Source organism: Bufo bufo, chromosome 1 (assembly GCF_905171765.1).
Source record: "Bufo bufo chromosome 1, aBufBuf1.1, whole genome shotgun sequence".
NCBI classification, from domain to species: domain Eukaryota; kingdom Metazoa; phylum Chordata; class Amphibia; order Anura; family Bufonidae; genus Bufo; species Bufo bufo.
The window spans coordinates 145,296,054-145,314,588 of NC_053389.1; the positions used below are offsets into that span (position 1 = coordinate 145,296,054).

At 43.1% G+C, this 18,535-nt stretch overlaps 1 protein-coding gene across 1 annotated transcript in view; it reads left to right on the forward strand.

Moving 5' to 3' along the window:
* Positions 1-18,535, forward strand: part of LOC120999292 (nicotinamide N-methyltransferase-like) — a 92,811-nt gene that overhangs the window by 47,151 nt on the left and 27,125 nt on the right. Inside the window, exon 2 of the mRNA XM_040430167.1 lies at positions 602-809. Within this exon, the coding sequence (XP_040286101.1) occupies positions 602-809 (208 nt within the window). The remainder of the gene's footprint in view (positions 1-601; positions 810-18,535) is intronic.

An 18,535-nucleotide genomic window follows, 5' to 3' on the forward strand; every position in this document is an offset into this window, starting at 1 on the left:
TTTTTGTTTAATTTTTTGTGAGGTGAACGGACAAATAAATAGTGAATCGATGCCTTTAAAGACAGGACTGCCGTGTATCTACAGCAGAGATGATACAGTACAGGCTTAAGAGCAAGGAGTACAGCATTGCTTGCTAGGTGTATTATACAGCTTAGTATCTTTCTTTCTCTTCTGTTACGGTCCACTTGTCCACTCTTTAATATGGCTTCCTAAACTGCTTTAGGAAACCTTGAAGTGTGGATGTACCTTTTGAGTTCCAAAGAGATTATAGATGATAGTTAAGTGTCCCTGCAAAGGGTAACTTTGTGATCTGTGTATTTTTCAAGGGGGCCAAATGTGGAAAAACAACGCTAATAATAATAATAATAATAATAATAATAATAATAATAATAATAATATCACCAAATCTACAAGAACATTTAAAGATTTTGCTGCTGTCCTTATTTTTGGACATTTGGAAATTCATGTTTGTATATTTTTCTGGAATATAGATGTAATGTAGACACATAGACAGTAAGTCATTCTTAATCCACAATATGTTTTTAGGTTTTTACAGATATGTTAGAAATTTCAATATTTAGATATATTTTTTTTTTTGCAGGTCATATTAAAGGAGATATCTTGATTGACCTCAGCATTGGTTCTATACCTTATCATCTGTATTCATCCTGTGAGTTTTTCAAAGACATCATAGTGCTCAAGGCCAGTGACCGATGCATCATGGAGCTGAAAAGATGGGTGGACGCACGTACAGGAGCATTTGATTGGAGCCATGCAGCAAAACTTCATGTAGACACAGAAGGAAACAGGTAAAGGATTTGTCCACATATTGGGGGAAACCTACTGTCATTCTTGTAATTTCTAGTGTACAAAAGATATGAAGCAGATGTAGAAAATATTTAGGCAGTATATCTTTATCTACTTTATTCTTGCACTGCTACTCTGTTTCAGTTCAAATTTAGTCAGTGGGGAAGATTTATCAAAGTGGTGTAAAGTAGACTTGGCTTAGTTGCCCATAGCAACCAATCAGATTCTTTCTTTCATTTTTCACAGCTCCTTTGGAAAATGAAAGGTGGAATTTGATTGTTGCTATTGGCTTTACACCACTTTAAAAAATTTCCCCCAGTATTCTCACCCATAGGTACCATGTTATAATGGGTTCTGCTGAAGGGAAGCAATATAACTAGTGTTGAGCGAATCAAAGCATCCGAAGTGGAATTCAATCCGAAGTTTAGGAAAAATTTGATTCACCATGAATCCAAATGTCCTCTTGCTTCGTGGTAATAAATAATTTTTTTCTAAAATGGTGGCTGTGGCCAGGATGCTACTGTTGGCCCAACGGTCCTGCGTCAACACATGTAGGAATTTTACACACAACTAGGTGGTTTATCTGCCCAAACAACAGGATGGGAGCAGGAGGAGCTGGAGGGTGATGACAAAAACGACACAGATGACTTTAACGCGAATATTCTAATCGTGAATTTTTATCGCGAATATCAACACTTCAAGAATTGGCGAAGATGTAGAATATAGGGCTATATCTTCGGAATCGCGAATATTCTAGATTTTTTTTTTCATCAGTAACCTCCCTTCTTGCTTCTAGGCCAATGAGAAGGCTGCAATATCTTTGTCAGAGCTTAGAAACATCACTAGCAACCAATGGGAAAGTTGCCTACCCCTTTACTATATAAGAACCTCCCCAGCAGCCATTTTCTGCAGTTTTTTTTGCAGTTCTGAGAAAGAGAGAGCAGTGACATTACTGTGTTCTGTGCTTTCATCTGGCTCATATTCCTTATCCAATTACAGTACATTAGATAGTTAGTTAGCTCATACATATAATGCAGATAGTTAGTGGGAGATAGTCAGTGTAGGTTAGATAGTGATATAGTGTAGATGATAGTGCAGGGTGTTAGGTAATATAATAGGATTTACTGTTTCTCTGCTGTCCATACATACATGCTACAGACATAGAGCTGTGATGTCACAACAATACTTAGTGTACCAATCAGTAATATCTACTCAGACCTGATAAAATGTGAAGTTGCATGTATTGCGCATCGTTAGTGCCGATTTGAGCAATCGCGAAAATAATGACTGGAATTCTAGAATTCGCAAATTTATAATATTGCCTATGCCGCTCATCACTAATGCCTACAAGCACCATCACCGTCCTCATGAAGGTCTGACTGGAGGGACCCTCTGCGCTCATACTCCAATGTTATGCCTGGGGGTGGGTTGCAGGAGCAGTACCAGCTCCATACGCAGCGACTTCAGTCTGAATTCTATGATGAGACATTTTCTTCAGCCACCTACTGAAGAAACCTCCAGCAGCAACAGGAGATGCAGCAGATCCTCAACCAGCAGGTGGCGGCATACTTGGACTGCACCCTGTCACCCATGATTCAAGATGTCCTGTACATGAAAACTTAAAGTGTGGCCACAACTGGCCAAGATTGCCATGGGCATGCTTTCATGCCCGGCCAGTAGTGTGGCATCAGAGCAGGTGTTCAGTGCAGCGGGGGATGAATCAGGTGTGGATCAACCAGGATTTCCAGATGCCGGTGCCACAGAATAAATCATTCTTTGATGACTAATGATCATACTGTAGTGTGCTGCCACACCGTTATATTCTGCAAAATGGGCCATCGCTACTGGCCACATCCTGCAGCCACTATTCTGAAGCTGCCACCCGCCTGATACCGCTACTGCCATTCTTACAATTGGGCTTCTTGGCCTACTAATATGTACATGTTAATTTTTTTAAAGGATAAGCATGCCAATGGGCCTTGTTATCTCACTGCTTTTTTTGGTTTTGCTACTACAGTGATCTGCCACCATCTTGTGCTGTATGCTACTACTACTGCCCCTCCTCCCCAATCTGTTATGGGGCCACTATTGTCCCTGTTACTGCCACTGCTGTTGGCCCCCATCCCCAATCCTTTATAGGGGCCGCTATTGTCCCTGTTACTGCCACTGCTGTTGATCCCTATCCCCACTCTGTTATGGGGCCACTATTGTCCCGGTAACTGACACTGCTTTTGGCCCTCATCCCCACTCTGTTATGGAGTCACTATTGTTCCGGTTACAGCCACTGCTGTTGGCCCTCATCTCCACTCTGTTATGTGGCCACTATTGTCCCTGTTTGTCCATGTTACATTGCCGTTTATTTTTCTGCTCTTCTAAGGCTATTTTCACACTAGTGTTTTTACTGCATCCGGCAAGGTTCTGCAAAAACACTTCTGTTACTGATAATACCATCTGTATCCGTTATGAATGGATCCAGTTGTATTATCTTTAACATTTTAAGACGGATCCGTCATGTACTTAATTGAAAGTCAATGGAGGACGGATCCGTTTTCTATTGTGGCAGATTGTGGATTCGTCTTGCGCCACATCCCAGGACGTAAAGCAAACTACAACATGTTGCAGTTTGCTGTCCGGTATGGGAAAGCAACTAAACGGAACGGAATGCATTTTGGTGCATTTCATTCTGTTCCGTTCAGTTTTGTCCCCATTGACAATAAATGGAGACAAAATGGAAGCGTTTTTTTTTTCGATATCGAGCCCCTATGATGGATCTCAATACCGGAAAACTAAAACGCTAGTGTGAAAGTAGCCTTATCTGTCAAAAGAACAGAAAAAAAAAATAATTATGAAAGGATGCTGCATTTTGAGCATCTGTAGGTCCTCTTTCAGACAGTAAGTATTTTGTATCTGTATATGATCAGAATTTTACAGGCCAAAAGCAGGAGTGGGTTCAAGACACAGATGAGATGCAAATATTTCCAGTACATTTGTTTTTGGCTTAAAAATCCTAATGCAAAATACTGACTAAATAGCGACCACTTGAAAGAGGCCATTAAAGTTCTGCATGCATTTCAGACATAAATGGCCAAAGCTGATACAAATTAAGCATAAGGCCTCTTTCACATGGTCAATATTTTACAACACTATTTGATCAGTATTTGCTAGCCAAAAGCAGGAGTGGATCCAAAACACAGAAGAGATGCAAACATTTCTATTACATTTTATCTCTGCTTTGGACCCACTCCTGGTTTTGGCTTACAATTACTCATCAAATACTGAATTTCTGAAAGAGGCTTTATGGATGCTCAAAATATAGGATTCTTTTTTTCAATTTTCTGTTCTTCTGACAGATCTGAAGAACGGAAAAATAAACAGTGATGTGAACACAGCCTCACTGCCATTCCCCCGCCCCCCCCCCCCCCACACTTTTATGGGGCCACTACAGTCACTGGTACTGCCACTACTACCACCCTGCCCTCTCTGTCCATGGCGATAAATTAGACAGGACACAAACATTGACCTGTAATACTGATGCACAGTAAATCTACAGCTAACAGAAGGGATTAAAAGCATGTGTTTGGACTGCCACAACATGGACACAGCTCCTGCAGAGGCGCACATGGGTTTTTGGCTCTACTGAAGGGGGCTGTATGCTTTTTTTTTTTGTTTAACAGAAAGGATTAGCTATGAATATTGATGCACTGCACAGTGATGTAGATGGCAATAAATTATACCTGCCAGTGATACTGATGGCAAAGTACCTACAGAACGAATTAACTATGAATGTGGGTGCACCAGAACATAATGCAGATGGCGATATACTATCCCTGCAATTTAAGCTCCAAGCCTTTACACTGAGATTGGGCCACTAAGTGGGATGAATATGATTAGGCATGGTTATACCTGAATCAGCTGAATGAAAATTTTCAAAACTTTGCTCATCTCTAAGGCCTCTTTCAGACAGGCGAGATTTCCGCGTGGGTGCAATGCGTGAGGTGAACGCATTGCACCCGCACTGAATCCGACCCCATTCATTTCTATGGGGCTGTGCACATGAGCGGTGATTTTCACGCATTACTTGTGCGTTGCGTGAAAATCACAGAATGCTCTACTTTGTGCATTTTTCATGCAACACAGGCCCCATAGAAATGAATGGGGCTACGTGAAAATCGCAAGCATCAGCAAGCAAGTGTGGATGCGGTGCGATTTTCACACACGGTTGCTAGGAGACGATCAGGATGGGGACCCGATCATTATTATTTTCCCTTATAACATGGTTATAAGGGAAAATAATAGCATTCTTAAAACAGAATGCTAAGTAAAATAGGGCTGGAGGGGTTAAAAAATAATAATAATAATAATAATCATGGTGATTGATCATGTGATGGACCATGTGATGAGCGCAGTGACGTCACCACAGGTCCTTTTCCTCACAGATGAAGACAGAAGAGAAGCCGGGCTGCGTGAACAAGTGGATTAAGGGGAGTTCAAATATTATCTTTTTTAACCCCTCCAGCCCTAATTTACTAAGCATTCTGTATTAAGAATGCTATTATTTTCCCTTATAACCATGTTATAAGGGAAAATATTACATATACACAACCTAGAACCCAAACCTGAACTTCAGTGAATAAGTTCGGGTCTGAGTACCACAGTCAGTTTTTTATCATGCGCGTGCAAAACACATTGCACCCGCGTGATAAAAACAACGGAACGCAATCGCAGTTAAAACTGACTGCAATTGCGTACCTACTCGCGCGGGTTTGCCACAATACACCCAGGACGCATCGGGAGCCAAAACATGACGTACCGTTCACACTAGCATTTTTCTTTTCCGGTATTGGGTTCCATCACAGGGGCTCAATACCGGAAAGTATCAGTTTTATCCTAATGCATCCTGAATGAAGAGCATTCAGTTCAGTATGCATCAGGATGCATCAGTTCAGTCCATCTTAAGTTTTTTGTCCAGAGAAATTACCGCAGCATGCTGCATTTTTATGTCTGGCCAAAAAACCTTGCCGGAATGCCGACATTCATTTCCATTGAAATACATTAGTGCCGGATCCGCCATTAAAATTGCCGCATTGACGGATCCGTTCTTCTGGTATGCGCATGCACAGACCTTTAAATTTGTGGGGGAAAAACATTAAATCCGACAGATCCGGTATTTCAATACATTTGTTAGACGGATCCGCCTGACAAATGCCATCCGTTTGCGTCCAGATTTCCGGATCCGGTAGGCAGTTCCGGCGACAGAGCTGCCTGCCGGAATCCTCTGCCGCAAGTGTGAAAGTACCCTAACTTAGTACATAAGCCAGGCATGGATTCAAGTCTTTCCCTTGGACTGGAAAACAATAATTCATATTTAAAAGGGTTGACTCATCTGGACATTTATTGCATATCCACAAGATATGCCTTAAATGTTTAGCTCCTATCTCAAGAATAGTGTTGGGCACGAATATTTGAATCATGAATATTAATTGCGAATATTGGCACTTCGAGAATTTGCGAATATTTAGAATATAGTGATATACTGTATATTCGTAATTTCGAATATTCTAGAATTTTTTTTCATAAGTAACCTCCTTTCTTGCTTGTGGGCCAATGAGAAGGCTGCAATGTCTTTGGCTGAGGTTAGCAACATCCCTAGCAACCAATAGGAAAGTTGCCTACCCCTTTAGTATATAAAAACCTCCCCAGCAGCCCTTGTTTGCAGTATTTTGTAGATCTTAGAGAGACAGCAGTGTCATTGCTGTGCTCTGCTTTTTCTGTCATTACACTAGATAGATAGTTAGTTAGTTAGCTTATATGCACTCACCTAAAGAATTATTAGGAACACCATACTAATACGGTGTTGGACCCCCTTTTGCCTTCAGAACTGCCTTAATTCTACGTGGCATTGATTCCACAAGGTGCTGATAGCATTCTTTAGAAATGTTGGCCCATATTGATAGGATAGCATCTTGCAGTTGATGGAGATTTGAGGGATGCACATCCAGGGCGCGAAGCTCCCGTTCCACCACATCCCAAAGATGCTCTATTGGGTTGAGATCTGGTGACTGTGGGGGCCATTTTAGTACAGTGAACTCATTGTCATGTTCAAGAAACCAATTTGAAATGATTCAAGCTTTGTGACCTGGTGCATTATCCTGCTGGAAGTAGCCATCAGAGGATGGATACATGTTCTCATTCTGTTTACGCCAAATTCGGACTCTACCATTTGAATGTCTCAACAGAAATCGAGACTCATCAGACCAGGCAACATTTTTCCAGTCTTCAACAGTCCAATTTTGGTGAGCTCGTGCAAATTGTAGCCTCTTTTTCCTATTTGTAGTGGAGATGAGTGGTACCCGGTGGGGTCTTCTGTTGTTGTAGCCCATCCACCTCAAGGTTGTGCGTGTTGTGGCTTCACAAATGCTTTGCTGCATACCTCGGTTGTAACGAGTGGTTATTTCAGTCAACGTTGCTCTTCTATCAGCTTGAATCAGTCGGCCCATTCTCCTCTGACCTCTAGCATCCACAAGGCATTTTTGCCCACAGGACTGCCGCATACTGGATGTTTTTCCCTTTTCACACCATTCTTTGTAAACCCTAGAAATGGTTGTGCGTGAAAATCCCAGTAACTGAGCAGATTGTGAAATACTCAGACCGGCCCGTCTGGCACCAACAACCATGCCATGCTCAAAATTGCTTAAATCACCTTTCTTTCCCATTCTGACATTCAGATTGGAGTTCAGGAGATTGTCTTGACCAGGACCACACCCCTAAATGCATTGAAGAAACTGCCATGTGATTGGTTGACTAGATAATTGCATTAAAGAGAAATAGAACAGGTGTTCCTAATAATTCTTTAGGTGAGTGTATATCTAACTAGCAGCAGAACCCAGCTTTGCATGGGTATATTTCATCTATTTCATTTAATGTTTACGTATTGTCGTAAAAAGATATCAACTATTTACCCAATAACAGTGACCTCTACAGTACCCGCCCCTTTAACAGTGACCTCCACAGTGAACCCCCCTTTAACAGTGACCGCCCCTTTAACAGTGACCTTCACAGTGCCCGCTCCTTTAACAGTGACCTCCACAGTGCCCGCCTCTTTAAGAGTGAACGCATCTTTAACAGTGATCTACAAAGTGCCTGCCCTTTTAACAATGACCTCCACAGTACCCGCCTCTTTAACAGTGACATCCATAATTCCTGCCCCTTTAACAGTGACCTCCGCACTGCCTGCCCCTTTAACAGTAACCTCCACAGTGCTGCCCCTATAACATTTGCCACCTCTTTAACAGTTACCTTCATAGTGACCGCCCCTTTAACAATGACCTCCACAGTACCCGCCTCTTTAACAGTGACTTCCATAGTGCCTTCCCCTTTAACAGTGACCTCCGCACTGCCTGCCTCTTTAACAGTATCCTCCAAAATGCCCGCCCTTTTAACAGTGACCTCCAAAGTGCTCGCCCCTTTAATAGTGACCTCCACAGTGTTCGCCCCTTTAACCACTACAGGACCGCCGTACGCAGGATTGCGTCTTTGCGGCGGCCCTGTTATTCTGGGTTGACGCGCCGGTGCGTCCTCTCGCGAGACACGAGATTTACTGTGAACGCGCGCACACAGGCGCGCGCATTCACAGGAACCGGAGGTAAACTAGCTGATCTACAGCCTGCCAGCAGCGATCGTTCGCTGGCAGGCTGTAGATGCAATTTTTTTAACCCCTAAAAGGTATATTAGACGCTGTTTTGATAACAGCGTCTAATATACCTGGTCCTCCTGTGGTCCCTTTTGCTTGGATCGACCACCAGAGGACACAGGCAGCTCTGTAATAAGTAGCACCAAACACCACTACACTACACCCCCCCTGTCACTTATTAACCCCTTATTAACCCCTGATCAACCCATATTAGACTCCCTGATCACCCCCCTGTCATTGATCACCCCCCTGTCAGGCGCTATTCAGACGTCCGTATGTGTTTTGCGGATCCGATCCATGGATCCGCAAAACACATACGGACGTCTGAATGGAGCCTTACAGGGGGGTGATCAATGACATATAGCCCAAATAGACTCCCTGATCACCCCCCTGTCATTGATCACCCCCTGTAAGGCTGGCTCCATTCAGAGGTCCGTATGTGTTTTGCGGATCCACGGATCCATGGATCGGATCCGCAAAACACATACGGACGTCTGAATGGAGCCTTACAGGGGGGTGATCACCCCATATAGACTCCCTGATCACCCCCCTGTCATTGATCACCCCCCTGTAAGGCTCCATTCAGACGTCCGTATGTGTTTTGCGGATCCACGGATCCATGGATCGGATCCGCAAAACACATACGGACGTCTGAATGGAGCCTTACAGGGGGGTGATCAATGACAGGGGGGTGATCAATGACAGGGTGCTGATCACCCCATATAGACTCCCTGATCACCCCCCCTATCATTGATCACACCCCTGTAAGGCTCCATTCAGACGTCCGTATGTGTTTTGCGGATACACGGATCCATGGATCGGATCCACAAAACACATACGGACGTCTGAATGGAGCCTTACAGGGGGGTGATCAATGACAGGGGGGTGATCACCCCATATAGACTCCCTGATCACCCCCCTGTAAGGCTCCATTCAGACGTCCGTATGTGTTTTGCGGATCCACGGATCCATGGATCGGATCCGCAAAACACATACGGACGTCTGAAAGGAGCCTTACAGGGGGGTGATCAATGACAGGGGGGTGATCAATGACAGGGTGGTGATCACCCCATATAGACTCCCTGATCACCCCCCTGTAAGGCTCCATTCAGACATTTTTTTTGCACAAGTTAGCGGAAATTGATGTATTTTTTTGTTTTGTTTTTTCTTTCAAAGTCTCATATTCCACTAACTTATGACAAAAAATAAAATCTCACATGAACTCACCATACCCCTCACGGAATCCAAATTCGTACAATTTTTTAGACATTTATATTCCAGACTTCTTCTCAAGCTTTAGGGCCCCTAAAATGCCAGGGCAGTATAAATACCCCACATGTGACCCCATTTTGTAAAGAAGATAACTCAAGGTATTTTGAGAGGGGCATGGAGAGTTCATGTAAAATTTTATTTTTTGTCACAAGTTAGCGGAAAGGGAGACTTTGTGAGAAAAAAAAATAAAAAATTCCGCTAACTTGTGCAAAAAAAAAAAAACTTCTATGAACTCGCCATGCCCCTCACGGAATACCTTGGGGTGTCTTATTTCCAAAATGGGGTCACATGTGGGGTATTTATACTGCCCTGGCATTTTAGGGGCCCTAAAGCGTGAGAAGAAGTCTGGAATATAAATGTCTAAAAATTTTTACGCATTTGGATTCCGTGGGGGATATGGTGAGTTCATGTGAGATTTTATTTTTTGTCATAAGTTAGTGGAATATGAGACTTTGTAAGAAAAAACAAAAAAAAACAAAAACAAAAAAATACATCAATTTCCGCTAAATTGCGCCAAAAAAATGTCTGAATGGAGCCTTACAGGAGGGTGATAAATGACAGGGGGGTGATCAGGGAGTCTATATGGGGTAATCACCACCCTGTCATTGATCACCCCCCTGTCATTGATCACACCCCTGTAAGGCTCCATTAAGAGGTCCGTATTTGTTTTGCGGATCCACGGATCCATGGATCGGATTCGCAAAACACATACGGATGTCTGAATGGAGCCTTACAGGGGGGTGATCAATGACAGGGGGGTGATCACCCCAAATAGACTCCCTGATCACCCCCCTGTCATTGATAACCCCCCTGTAAGGCTCCATTCAGATGTCCGTATGTGTTTTGGCATTTTAGGGGCCCTCAAGCGTGAGAAGAAACCTGGAATCCAAATGCTCTCCTAAAAGATACTCATTGGAATTTGGGCCCCTATGTGCACCTAGGCTGCAAAAAAGTGTCACACATGTGGTATCGCTGTACTCAGGAGAAGTTGAACAATGTGTTTTGGGGTGTCTTTTTACATATACCCATGCTGGGTGAGAAAAATATCTCTCTATGATGATAACTTTGTATAAAAAAATGGGAAAAGTTGACTTTTAGAGAGATATTTCTCTCACCCAGCATGGGTATATGTAATAATACACCCCAAAACACATTGCCCTACTTCTTCTGAGTACGGCGATACCACATGTGTGACACTTTTTTGCAGCCTAGGTGGGCAAAGGCGCCCAAATTCCAATGAGTACTTTTAGGATTTTACAGGGCATTTTTTACACATTTGGATTCCAGACTAGAGTTGAGCGAACACCTGGATGTTCGGGTTCGAGAAGTTCGGCCGAACTTCCCGGAAATGTTCGGGTTCGGGATCCGAACCCGACCTGAACTTCGTCCCGAACCCGAACCCCATTGAAGTCAATGGGGACCCGAACTTTTCGGCACTAAAAAGGCTGTAAAACAGCCCAGGAAAGAGCTAGAGGGCTGCAAAAGGCAGCAACATGTAGGTAAATCCCCTGCAAACAAATGTGGATAGGGAAATGAATTAAAAAAATAAATAAAAAAATTAACCAATATCAATTGGACAGAGGTCCCATAGCAGAGAATCTGGCTTCACGTCAGCAGAGAATCAGTCTCTTCATGCCATAGCAGAGAATCTGGCTTCATGTCAGCAGAGAATCAGTCTTCATGTCATAGCAGAGAATCAGGCTTCATGTCACCCACAAAATCACAGAACTACAGTGGCCAATCTGGGGGGGAACCGCTCAGACCCCAAACACTGTAGCGTGTTTCTCATTGGGCGAGCGGTCCCACCGCACGTGAACCACAGAAATATCGTGGCAGATATGGGGGAGCTGCTCAAACCCCAAACACTGTAGCGTGTTTCTCATTGGGGGAGCAGTCCCACCGCATGTGGACCGCAGCAAGCGACCATCCCGAGCAATCAATGCGTACAAAGGAGGACGCCAGCGCGGTCCACATGCACCACAAATGCATCCTACACAGACCAGAGCATTGTGCGGATGAAAATACAATTATATAAATCACTGAAGAAAATGCACCAAAAGGATATGCCACTGACTATACTAGCTGGTCATACAAGCAGATATTAAAAGCTGAGACTTTCGCCAATATATTCCTGTCAGGAAAATATCGGAGCCCCTCATGCACCACGTCACGGTCACTCAGCATGGCAAGGGGTTCCTACCACTACGCTAACTGTGGTGTGAACACGGTCTGAAGGTGATGTAATCCAGCTCACAGCCAAACTTCCACACAAACGCCTAGCAGGACAGACAGTGCAATGTGAACAAAGCCAGGCTGTAAGCCACACCCATATCAGACCGTGTGATGGAGGTTTCCAGGTGCAAAGGAATGTTCAATTGCCAGATAAAGGCACATTCAATACATATAAAACAAAATCACAGAACTACAGTGGCCAATCTGGGGGGGAACCGCTCAGACCCCAAACACTGTAGCGTGTTTCTCATTGGGCGAGCGGTCCCACCGCACGTGAACCACAGAAATATTGTGGCAGATATGGGGGAGCTGCTCAAACCCCAAACACTGTAGCGTGTTTCTCATTGGGGGAGCAGTCCCACCGCATGTGGACCACAGCAAGCGACCATCCCGAGCAATCAATGCGTACAAAGGAGGACGCCAGCGCGGTCCACATGCACCACAAATGCATCCTACACAGACCTGCTAGGCTTACAGCCTGGCTTTGTTCACATTGCACTGGCTGTCCTGCTAGGCGTTTGTGTGGAAGTTTGGCTGTGAGCTGGATTACATCACCTTCAGACCGTGTTCACACCACAGTTAGCGTAGTGGTAGGAACCCCTTGCCATGCTGAGTGACCGTGACGTGGTGCATGAGGGGCTCCGATATTTTCCTGACAGGAATATATTGACGAAAGTCTCAGCTTTTAATATCTGCTTGTATGACCAGCTAGTATAGTCAGTGGCATATCCTTTTGGTGCATTTTCTTCAGTGATTTATATAATTGTATTTTCATCCGCACAATGCTCTGGTCTGTGTAGGATGCATTTGTGGTGCATGTGGACCGCGCTGGCGTCCTCCTTTGTACGCATTGATTGCTCGGGATGGTCGCTTGCTGCGGTCCACATGCGGTGGGACTGCTCCCCCAATGAGAAACACGCTACAGTGTTTGGGGTTTGAGCAGCTCCCCCATATCTGCCACAATATTTCTGTGGTTCACGTGCGGTGGGACCGCTCGCCCAATGAGAAACACGCTACAGTGTTTGGGGTCTGAGCGGTTCCCCCCCAGATTGGCCACTGTAGTTCTGTGATTTTGTTTTATATGTATTGAATGTGCCTTTATCTGGCAATTGAACATTCCTTTGCACCTGGAAACCTCCATTTGGTCAGGTGTTTGCTATTGTGCGTTTGTTGCTGGGGGAGGAGCTTGTGAAGGAGTGTGTGTATATATAGAGACAGACTCATTAGCTGGCCTAATTCCTTAGCTGCAAGTACTACATTAAGTACAGTGAAGAGATATTGCAGGAGATAGGCTGGAAGGTAGAAACAATACAAAAAAAAGGTAAGATTTGTTTGATTTAAATTTACAAATTGTTTTTTTTTTTTTCTCCTCTTTAAAATGGCAGACTTGGTTCAGTGCAGGAATTGTTGTGCATTTATTTCATGTTCCACTCTTTGGAGATTCGGATGCTGTCAGATCTGTAGACAGTTCTCCTTACTGCAGCAGGAAATTGCATTTTTGAAATCTGAGATATTTAAATTATCTGTTAAACAAACTCCAGCTAGGACTGCTGAAATGCCATTGCCACAGAGGACCCCCAGAAATGGCAGATGGGTTACTGTAGGTTCTGGAAGACTTAGAGTGGTGGATAGAAGACATGTCCCACACAGTCGGGGGTTCTCCATAATTCATTTGCAGCACTCTCAGAATGTAAGGACAACATGGATATGGACTCAAGCACAGAGGGTGAGAAACCATCGACTCCTATGTCTAATGTATGCAAGACTGCAGCCAAGGACAAAAAAGATAAAGTGAAGTCTCAAAGGAAGCAGCTGTTGCTGGGTGATTCAATCATAAGAAGTGTGGAGCTTAAAGAAAATGGTTTTGTGAGATGTCTCCCTGGGGCTACTGCTAGAAGAGATAGAAGACGTATTATTAATATTGTTAAGCAAGCAAAGCAGGAAGGGGACGTGGATGTTCTTGTCCATCTAGGGACAAATGACCTGGCTTGCAATGAAGTGTCAGAGGTAAAAAAATCTTTTATCACACTTGGTAATGACGTACAGGATTTTGCATCCACCGTTTCATTTTCTGAAGTTCTGCCTGTGCATAATGTTCAGAATGATAGGCAGAGGCGCATAAAGGAGTTCAACATATGGCTTGGTAAATGGTGTCAAGAGCAAGGATTTGGCTTTGTTTCTCATGATAGCTCTACTTGGAATAGAAAGGAACTGTACAAAAAAGATGTTTGCATCTTTCTCTCAAAGGAACTAATGTACTTAGTGAACAACTCCAAGAATTTGCGAAAGAGTATTTAAACTAGGAAGGGGGGGGCAAAAGAGTGAAAATAAAAGAGTCCAATTGCCCCCCGAAACAATGCCAGAACAGGTCAGAAGCACAGAGGTTAAGAAATGATAAGCTCAGTGTCCTGTCTACAAATGCTCGCAGTTTAGGTAAAAAAATCAATGAACTTGGGTCAAAAATGGCATCTGAGAATGTAGATTTAGTGGCTGTTACGGAGACATGGTTTAATGAAAGAAATGACTGGGACATAACCATACCAGGGTACTCTTTATACAGAAGAGACAGAGAAGGCAAGAAAGGAGGAGGAGTGGCCCTGTATGTGAAAGATAGCATTAAATCTAACCTAATACAAGTTGGTGAGGCCAACATAGAGTCAGTTTGGGTTACGTTGCAGTTTTCTAATCATGCAGTAACTCGTGTAGGTGTGATATATAGACCACCTGGTCAAGTTAAAGAACTAGATGATCTACTAGTTGAAGAAATAGCTAAAATGACAATGAAAGGAGAAGTTATCATTATGGGAGATTTAAATCTTCCAGATATAAACTGGAAAACCAAAATAGCAAGTTCTACCAGGAGTACAGATATTCTAAATTCCCTACTGGGGTTATCTCTACAACAAGTGGTTGAGGAGCCAACCCGGAGGGAGGCCATTTTGGATTTGGTATTCACAAATGGGGATTCGGTATATGATGTCATTGTAGGCGAAACCTTGGGAACTAGTGATCACCAGTCAGTGTGGTTTAATATAAGAACTGTGAAAGAGTCCCACCACACAAAAACAAAAGTTTTAGATTTTAGAAAAACAGACTTTTCAAAAATGAAATTAGTCATAAATAAGTCCTTATCAGACTGGAACGGATTACATGGAGTCCAGGAGAAATGGGACTACTTAAAAGGTGCATTATTGAAGGCAACAGAAAATTGCATTAGACTTGTCAGTAAAAGCAAAAAAAGGAAGAGACCACTGTGGTACTCAGCAGAAGTGGCCCAAATCATTAAAAATAAAAAGCTAGCATTTTGTAATTATAAAAAAAAACAGAGCAATGAAGATAAGGAAATCTACAAGATTAGGCAGAAAGAGGCCAAGCAAGTTATAAGAACTTCTAAAGCGCAGGCAGAAGAAAAACTAGCTCAGTCTATGAAAAAAGGGGATAAGACATTCTTCAGATATATAAATGAAAAAAGGAAATTAAAACAAGGAATAACTAAATTAAAAACAAAGTACGGAAGGTATGTAGAAGAGAATAAAGGGCTAGCCGACTGCCTTAATAAATACTTCGGTTCAGTTTTTACAAAAGAAAAAGAAGAAGGACCTCCACTAGAAAGGATGACTAATAAATCGTTTGATTCATGTGTCTTTACAGAGGAAGATGTTATAAGTTTGCTGTCTAAAGTGAAGACAAATAAGTCACAGGGGCCTGATGAGATACACCCAAAATTATTAAAAGAGCTTAGTGGTGAGCTGGCAAAACCGTTAACAGATTTATTTAACCAATCATTAGTAACAGGAGTCGTCCCGGAAGATTGGAAATTGGCAAATGTCGTGCCCATTCACAAGAAAGGTAGTAGGGAGGAAGCGAGCAACTATAGACCAGTGAGTCTGACATCAATAGTAGGCAAATTAATGGAAACCCTATTAAAGGATAGGATTGTGGAACATCTAAAATCCCATGGATTGCAAGATGAAAAACAACATGGGTTTACTTCAGGGAGATCCTGTCAAACAAATCTTATAGATTTTTTTGACTGGGTGACTAAAATAATAGACGGTGGAGGTGCAGTAGACATCGCATATCTAGATTTTAGTAAGGCTTTTGACACTGTCCCACATAGAAGACTTATCAATAAACTGCAGTCATTGAGCATGGACTCCCATATTGTTGAGTGGATTAGGCAGTGGCTGAGTGACAGACAACAGAGGGTTGTAGTCAATGGAGAACATTCAAAACAAGGTCATGTTACCAGTGGGGTTCCACAGGGATCTGTACTGGGACCAATTTTGTTTAATATCTTCATAAGTGATATTGCAAAAGGCCTCGATGGTAAGGTTTGTCTTTTTGCTGATGACACAAAGATATGTAACAGGGTTGATGTTCCTGGAGGGAAACGCCAAATGGAAAAGGATTTAGGAAAACTAGAAGAATGGTCAGAACTCTGGCAACTGAAATTTAATGTGGATAAGTGCAAGATAATGCACCTGGGGCGTAAAAACCCAAGGGCAGAATATAGAATATTTGACACAGTCCTGACCTCAATATCTGAGGAAAGGGATTTAGGAGTAATTATTTCAGAAGACTTAAAGGTGGGAAGACAATGTAATAGAGCAGCACGAAATGCCAGCAGAATGCTTGGATGTATAGGGAGAGGTATATGCAGTAGAAAGAGTGAAGTGCTTATGCCGCTGTACAGAACACTTATGAGACCTCACTTGGAGTATTGTGCGCAGTACTGGAGGCCATATCTCCAGAAGGATATAGATGTCCTAGAGAGAGTTCAGAGAAGAGCTACTAAACTAGTACATGGATTGCAGGATAAAACTTACCAGGAAAGGTTAAAGGACCTTAATATGTATAGCTTGGAAGAAAGAAGAGACAGAGGGGATATGATAGAAACTTTTAAATACATAAAGGGAATCAACTCGGTAAAGGAGGAGAGCATATTTAAAAGAAGAAAAACTACCACAAGGGGACACAGTTTTAAATTAGAGGGGCAAAGGTTTAAAAGTAATATAAGGAAGTATTACTTTACTGAGAGAGTAGTGGATGCATGGAATAGCCTTCCTGCAGAAGTGGTAGCTGCAAATACAGTGAAGGAGTTTAAGCATGCATGGGATAGGCATAAGGCCATCCTTCATATAAGATAGAGCCAGGGACTATTCATAGGATTCAGATATATTGGGCAGACTAGATGGGCCAAATGGTTCTTATCTGCCGACACATTCTATGTTTCTATGTTTCTATGAGTCCTTTCCCTGACTCATCTCAGGGACAGGACTCATCTCAGGTCAATTTGCATATGTATCAAATAGTTTTTTTTTACACAATAAAAGCACACAGAGCTATGGGGACTGGTTATTGCGGATGTGCTAGCGGCCATCTAGCAACCCATGTCCTCAGCTCTATACACAAAATCCTGGTGACAGGTTCCCTTTAAGCAGTAAAGGAAAATGGCTGGGTTGTTATTGAAACCTGGAGTAAAACTATGTTTATGGCAGTTGAAATTTAAAGAGAAAGACTTGTAGGTTTGTATTGGCTAATGTGGGTCATTGTTTGGGAATATCTCAGAAACAATACGTCCTAGAGAGCTGAGAACCGGTCTAAAACGTTCCCGGACACCTGATGTATCTGTGTGCCAAATTTAGTGAAGATTGGTCCAGTCGTTTGGTCACGCATAAAGAACAGAGAGAGACAGATAGACAGACAGACAGACAGAAACTAATTTTTATATATACAGTATAAGCGACTAGCAAAAGTACCCTGCTTTGCACGGGTATATTTAATATATTTCATTTTATGTTTCCATGTGTCGTTAAAAGATATCGACAGTATCCCCCATAACAGTGACCTCTACAGTACCCGCCCCTTTAACAATGACCTCCACAGTGCCCACCCCTTTAACATTGAACTCCACAGTGTCTGCCCTTTTCACAGTGACCTCCACAGTGACCGCCCCTTTAACAGTGACCGCCCCTTTAGCATTGACCACCCCTTTAACAGTGACCTTCACAGTGCCCGTCCCTTTAACAGTGACTTTCACAGTGCCCGTCTCTTTAACAGTGACTTTCACAGTGACCGCCCCTTTAACAGTGACTTTCACAGTGACCACCCCTTTAACAGTGATTTGCACATTGGCCGCCCCTTTAACAGTGACTGTCACAGTCGCCGCTGCTTTAACAGTGACCGCCTCTTTAACAGTGACTTTTATAGTGTCCGCCCCTTTAACAGTGACTTTCACAGTCGCCGCCCCTTTAACAGTGACCGCCCCTTTAAGGCCTCATGCACACAACCTTTTTTTCTTCCGTGGGTCTTTCTTGATTTTTGGAGGATCCACGGACATGAAGGAAAAAGTCGTTTTGGTGTCCACCTGGCCTTGCGGAGCCAAACGGATCCGTCCTGACTTACAATGCAAGTCAATGGGGACGGATCCGTTTGATGTTGACACAATATGGTGCAATTGCAAACGGATCCGTCCCCCTTTGACTTTCAATGTAAAGTCAGGAGTCCCTATTATACCATCGGATCGGAGTT